Below are 6975 nucleotides of genomic sequence, written 5' to 3'. Positions count from 1 at the left end.
AGATCATGCGCCAGTTGTCGAGGAAAAACTGTATTCTGCCCCCCAAAATCACATCGCATGAATGAATCAGGCTCACCTGCAGAGTTGGGGTCCTGGTAATGACCTTGCTGTCCTCTGGAACGGCCTTTACCATATTGTCCTTTTCCCTTGCGGGAGGGGTAGAAGTTTGCTCTAGTGGAGTAGCCGGAGTCGTGTCCACCACCACGCTGAGAGGAAGCACCTCGCTCGGACTGTTGGTTTGACCCACGGCCGAACGAGCGTCCACGATGTCGTCCGGCCTTGGCAAAAACCGGACGCATAGCCCGGCGTAAAGAAGCCTGCGCCTTGTCAATGCCACTGAAGGTGGATACAAATTTTGTAAGTTCCTTTAAGAAAGGTTGTCCGAATAAAAGACCTTGTGCCTCAGGACCAGACTCAGAGCTGGAAAGCTCCGCAAGTTTCGGATCCAACTTTCACAAAATGGAGCGGCGCCGCTCAGATGAAACAGCAGAATTTGCATTTCCCAATTGGCAGATAGCTCTCTGCGCCCATTCTATCAGCTCATCAGGATCCACAAGAGCCGAGGCCTCCTTTGCCTGAAAGCCAAGATCAAGAATTTTTGTCAAAGGACCAAGCAAATCCAGTAATTTGTCTTGACAAGACCTCCAAGACCGGTCAAGCCCCTTTTTTGGATCTTTCGCATATTTCTTTAAATATGTGACCATCATGGGGTCTACTTCTGGGGTCTCCGCCAAATGATCCACGAGATCAGGCCTCGGGCATTCAGAGCGGAGTCTGGCTCTAACTGAAGCATCAAATGGTTGGCGAATATGTGCTTGTACATAAGCTGCAACAGCAGGCGAGGGCAACCATGAGGAAGAATTTGGGTGGACTATATCCGCCGGCTCAAAATTCAACACTGACGGGCGCTCAGGGGCGTCAACAAAATGCTTCTTGCGAGCACGCTTTCTGGGCGGGGGAGAATCTTGTTCAGAAACGGAAGTATGACCATCATCTGAAACGTCGGTGTCCTGAGGCGCAGAATACTTCGAAGCCCCAGCCGCCAAAGTTTTTGCCAATTTTTGGAAGTCAGATTTGTGGGGATTGACAGGTGATTTTGAGGATTTCTTGGTCGAAGGCAACCAACCCTGTTGCTGCACATATTGATTGAGATGACGCTTAAGTGGGTTAATGGCACAAACTAGTGCCCTATTGACAGAATGTTGGACACCCTTGTCCAATTCCTCAACCAAATTATGCTCCAAGGAGCCTTCATCCTCATCCCCATAATAAGTCATCATCTTCTTCGTAGTATTCAGCCATGATACACAAGTGTATACAATTAATGCCCACAAGATGACTAAATAAATAAATATGGAGTATCAAGGACACAATGCAAGGGGGAGTGTGAGAACCCCACAGCAAGCCAAAAGAACAGGCAGAAACCAGTCTTTAACGAATTAAAGTGTGGAGGGAGATAAGCCTGCCACGCCAAAACACACTCTAGGCAGAGCCTATGCAAGAAAATCACTACCGAAGCCTTTTCCCAGACTCCAGCGTCGCACGGGGTTAAATTTCACCAGGCTGTGGGCATGGGCGTGGAAACACGACCTTTTCAACTCAACCGGCGCTGAAGAGAACCAGAAGCCGGAAATGAAGCAGCGCGCATGCGCGAGACTGCTGCCTGTGAAACGCCGCCGGCTCGAGAGCGCTTGCGCTCCCCGCGTGAGCCAGGAACCCCTACTCCCGCTCCACAATCGTCCCTGGACAACACACCGGCGCCCGGGCACAAACGGAGGTGTTCACACGCTCCCGAAGAAAAGAACACGCCGACAGAACGGGCAGAAAGCGCAACACAACACGGAACACTTCAAAGAAGCAGTAAACACAGTGCGCAGCAATAATGCCAATGGTTAAGCACAAGTAAGCGCAATAAACGTCAATAACATAGCAATTAATTTGAAATGACAAGATAAACAGATAGAGTACCTTAACTGGCTGCGGAGCAGCAAAGAAAGAGGAAGAAGGACTAATGTTGGGACCCTTTATACCGTAGTCTCTATGGTCATTCCCTAGTGTGCATGGGAAATGTAGTTTTGGTTGTTTTTTATTGGCTGCTGAGCATTTCATTAAAGAAATGAGAAAGCATAATCGGAGCCTTCTGTCCTGACATAGAATTACATTTTGCCTCGGCAGCAGTCTTCTCTCAGTGACTTTACTATTTGTACATTTGCAATTTTTCTTTCTGTTTGTATCTTTTATGTAACACATGTAATCCTAAGTCCTTATGTTTTGCAACTGGTTCTTATATAAAGCGCTCTGACACCTTCGGGTAAAGTTCGCGCTTTAAAATCGCATTAAATAAAGAAATAAATAAATAAAGTACGTCTGTTCTTAAAGCACAAATCACGACCTTACTTTCCCTAACGAGCATGCGCTGTTCGTGTTTGACGTATCCCCGCGTTTGTCTGCAGCTCAGACCTAATAGGCCGCCTGCCACAGGCACTAGCGAAAGACTTCCATGGAAGTAGTGAAGTAGGTGGCCATCTTAAAATAGTGATTTTTTAATGATTTTTGAATGAACATAAACAGCGCCGGACGCAACCATTAACGCAATTTACAAAATCTTCACATTTCAAACTTCTGATTGTACATTTCCACTTTTTATTTTTATTTCTTATACTATATTTACTGATTTTACTTTTCTATAGCTAGTTCGGACACCTATCAAAACAAATATCAAGCAGCTACTTTGCCTTTTTAAATATGATTAACTCCCTATTTCCTAGTGCTCGGAGAAATCGTAACCCCAACGTATACTAATTTCCTTTCAATACGTTGTCCAGTTCTATCTCAGTTTATGTATACAGCTCAGTTGACCCACGACGTCACAAAGCGGCGACAGCGAGCGTCATGGCTGTCTGAATCTGCCATTTTTTTCGTATCATTTGTAAATTGCGTGCGAATCACTTACGCGCATTTCACTTTCGCCCCAACCCTGTAACCATGGGCGCCTCGGAGGCAGACCTAACTTTGTTCGTGGGGAATCTGGACCCGCGGGTGACGGAAGAGCTCATGTTCGAGCTCTTCCTCCAGGTGAAAGGGGAGATAAGCTGTTCATTGTGGCAGGGTTCCAGTGTGTGTCTGTAAATCGGCCAACGCTAATGTGTAGAAGGTTGGGGGAATTGTCTTCTTTGGGTGCGATAGGCTAAACATGTTGTGTGTGTTGGGGGGTGGGGAGGGGGTGCGGGCGTTGTTTTGAGTGACTAGAGAAGGCCCTACAAATAAGGAGATGACACAACGTCCTTTTCAGAACATTACTTTATTCATCTAACCCCCACTACCCGGTTGGGTGCGGGGGAGGGAAGAGGAGGCACCCCTTATTCTCTATTGCATTTACATTTGTAAAGCGCTTGCAACCTCTGACGATGCTTTGAATGCTAACATACCCTTAACTACGGCCTTGTAGCCAACGTTGTAGGTGATGATGCTGAGCATAAGCAATGCGAATTGAGTCTCGGTAATGGTGTGCACGAGTCTATCAATTGGCCTGTGGATCTCAAATACTCGGCTTAACGATCTCAAATACTCGGCGAATCATGCCCCTGAAACAGGGGCCTGTTATCTCTACGCAGCTCCAGGACTAGACCATGTATGGCCAGAATATTCTCTAACTTTGGTAGTACATTATCAGCAGCTGTGCTATTTACGACTTCATAGCAATATATTTGGAGAAGTAGTCAGTGACCATGAGTATGTTTCCCCCATCCGGGGGTTCCTGAAGTCTGCGCTCAGTTGAATTCTTGTTGGATATTGTATAGCAACATCAGGATCTGCTGACCATCCGGTGTTCTGAGGGAGAGATTCTGTTCCAGTTGGCTCCAATTTCCTGAATGGATAACTGTAAGAGCGAGCTGGAGGCAGCCCTCTTGTGCTGTAGGCTCCACTCTATTTCCCAGGGACACCCAAATGGTTCGTGTCCTTCCAGTGATCAAATGGACATACTTTTCAGTGTCTCTGGCCTTCTGTTAGTCGTCTGGTGTCATATCCCGGTGACGAAAGAACCGTCTGCAGTATTTTGAACTTCCACCCTGTATACCAGATCAAATATATTCATGTCAACTATTTAGGAGTCCAGAAAAATACATTGAAAAAGTAATCAGGCGGAAACGCTAGTGATAAGAAAAAGATTTACACTTTCGGGACTGTTTATCTATACTGCTTATAGCAGATGGGCTTAAATAATGATTAGGTGTTATCCTGTCCCTCTATTAACGCCTTAAAGTGTCACTTTAACTCATAAAAGCGGAGTTTTCAGCTTGACCTGCAAGATTGTTTAAAAGTAGGCTACAGCTGGGTTGCATGTTTGTACAGTGTGGTTAGATGCAATTTTATTTAAAGGCCAATTTATGTCCTCCTGGGCGCAGATTATTAAAACCAAATGTAATGTCATTTTTAATGTACTCCGATTCAATTTGGTAATTACGTGTGTTAAGAAGGATGGGCTCTCATGCCAACATTTTGGAGCTGTGAAACAGGATTTGACTTCAGCACTTTTTTTGCCCTGCCCTTTTAGGTTGAGCATTTGAGACCTCTTGTATATACTTATATGTGTAGGTACTTTGTGGGCTCTGGAGATTACCCCTAGGACTTGTCTGCTTCCGCTTAGGGACTTTTTTTCCCCTGTTCAACATCCTCTATTTAACTGTCATGATAGAAAATGACCAGCAGAGGGCAGAAAAATATCAATCACTTTAGCATTCTCGACATTCCAGTCCATAGAAATTGTCTTTCATGAGCACCTGTAGACAATAATATTTTTTTTTAAATCTTGTATTTTCATTGATATGACCACTGAAGGCCCTGATTTTATATTAAAAACAGAACTTTGGACTATACCATTTCCTACTGAAAGCCAATATTTCTATCCATATAACCTGACTAACAATGTCATATCTATTGGCTTTGTCAATGCTTGTTTCTTTTCATGTTTCCTATAATTATGTTGAAACTCATTACACTGATTTTCAATTAGGAATATTTTTTGGGAATTGCTAGCATGCATCAACACATTTTATTAAATGATGCTTCAAAGAAATGGTATCTAAAAATTTCACAGTAGTTTAGCAAAATGTTTTTTTCCGAGTTGCATTTTTTTTTTTGTTGTGGAACATTTTATTTTGAAAGCAAAGAATCATCAATCTTGCTTTCAGGCTTTTGCATATATTTGCATCTAACCAGCGAGCCTCCTGGAAGCATTATATATAGACTCATATTGTTAAACTTCGCAAACATGTGTATACACTTTTTTTTATTATATTGGAACACTTTCGGTAGTGCATTCTGAACTTAAAACATTTCCTTAGAGCACGCACCCTAATAATAAAGGCTTTGTATTAATGAACCATAAATATAAGTACGACTAGCATTAACATATGGACACATTACCTTAACTGTAGACAATACCTTTTCCCTAATCCATAATGGGGCTTTGTAATCTGGCAGCCAAAGGGTTTGTGCTGCAGCGGGTTGGGCCTACTAGTTCCATGGACAAAATAAACATAAAAACTTGTTAACTTTGATCCCAATCAATATGTCCTAGTAGTCAAGCTATAGGAATATCCACACCCCTGATGGCTAAAAGTAAAGTTATAAAAAAGCACTGGTCGCGTCATGCTTTTTTTCTAACTTTACTTTTAGCCATGTTGCACAGCCACCCTGCTGTACTACAGGATTAAAAGACACTAGCTAAGTCAAAAGCTTGTGCCTAGGCGAGACCTATTGGTTTTTGCCAATGCTTGTTGTTGTGACAGAACTGCTTCCAGCCTAGTATGGCTAGTGTCCACAGAAATTGCTATTACCTTGGCTGGAGCAAAATAGGCTAGGGTGGTGTCTGCAGTTAGTGCTCCCTTCGTTTGACAGAAAGCTTTTTCCTGACTCTCACCCCAGATCCGTGGGCTTGCAGACTAAAGCTCGTCCTTCAAACGGGCGTAGTGAGGTTTATGACGAATCACCAACAGTAGTTCACCCTCTTGAGGAAACTGCACACCTCAGTGACAGATGATGGGGCACACTGTTTTGATATATCATCTTTGTGGGTTCAGGGATTACCCTCTCTGCAGATAATTGATACCCAAAGAAAATGATAGAACTTCTGAGAAACTGAAATGTTTTTCCTTTTATAACCTCTTTTTCACCATCCTCAATCACTGATAGTGCTCTTCTAGATTTGTGACATGGATCAGGATGTCATTGCTCACATTGAGTACTCTCGGCAATCAAGGTAGCTTTTCTCGCACAACATTTTGGAAGACTTCGGCGGCCCTGGAGATATCAAAGTTGAGCCGCTTGTATCAACGTAACCCTACATGCTTCTAGAAGCTGGTGATGTACCATGACTCGAGCTAGGATTTGATGGTAGCCAGATTTTAATTTGTTCTTTGAGAATCAACAGGCTCTTTGGAGTTCACCCATGAGATCATCCACTGCGGAGGTAAGGTGCCATTCTCTTTTGATCGCAACATTTGGTAGCCACATGTCCATAGGGATGCTCACATTCACTGGTCATTTCCTTTTTTCCATCACCATAATAGGTGGCACCCAGGTGGTGGGCTCTTCTACTTCAACAGTGTCTGCTTCTTTCAGCATTTTTAACTCTCCTTCCTTCTTAGGAGGAACAGCACTCGCCGGTGGCACATGGCTGTTGGCTGGACTGTGAGAACAATGTGAAGTTGCACCTGCTTGCCTTTTCAGGCATCCAATTCCTTTAAAAAACCTATGAAAAGCCTTCTAGCAGTCTGTCTGTTTCGACATGGTGAACTTTAATTGCAGATTGAACTTGGTGCAACTCTTGGGGCGTTTGGTAGCTCAGCGACATTCCTTGTTCGTTCTGAGTCACATATATTTTTCTTTTTACAGCCTGACCCTGGTGCTCTTAGGTTGTTAACGCTCCAGCAAGTGGCAATGTTTGGCGCGCCTGTACGGACACACTCGTAT

General features: G+C 43.9%; 1 protein-coding gene across 1 annotated transcript in view; it reads left to right on the top strand.

Annotated features, from left to right (window-relative positions):
• The first annotated feature begins 2852 nt into the window (after positions 1-2852).
• The window catches only part of RBM7 (RNA binding motif protein 7), a 147584-nt gene continuing 143461 nt past the window's right edge, over positions 2853-6975 (top strand). Inside the window, exon 1 of the mRNA XM_086951280.1 lies at positions 2853-3075. Within this exon, the coding sequence (XP_086807406.1) occupies positions 2986-3075 (90 nt within the window). The 5' untranslated portion in view covers positions 2853-2985. The remainder of the gene's footprint in view (positions 3076-6975) is intronic.

The sequence above is a fragment of the Lissotriton vulgaris genome, unplaced genomic scaffold, assembly GCF_964263255.1.
Source record: "Lissotriton vulgaris unplaced genomic scaffold, aLisVul1.2 SCAFFOLD_345, whole genome shotgun sequence".
Lineage (NCBI taxonomy): Eukaryota > Metazoa > Chordata > Amphibia > Caudata > Salamandridae > Lissotriton > Lissotriton vulgaris.
Note: the sequence above shows the minus strand (reverse complement) of the source record. Positions and strands in the feature narration are given on the sequence as shown.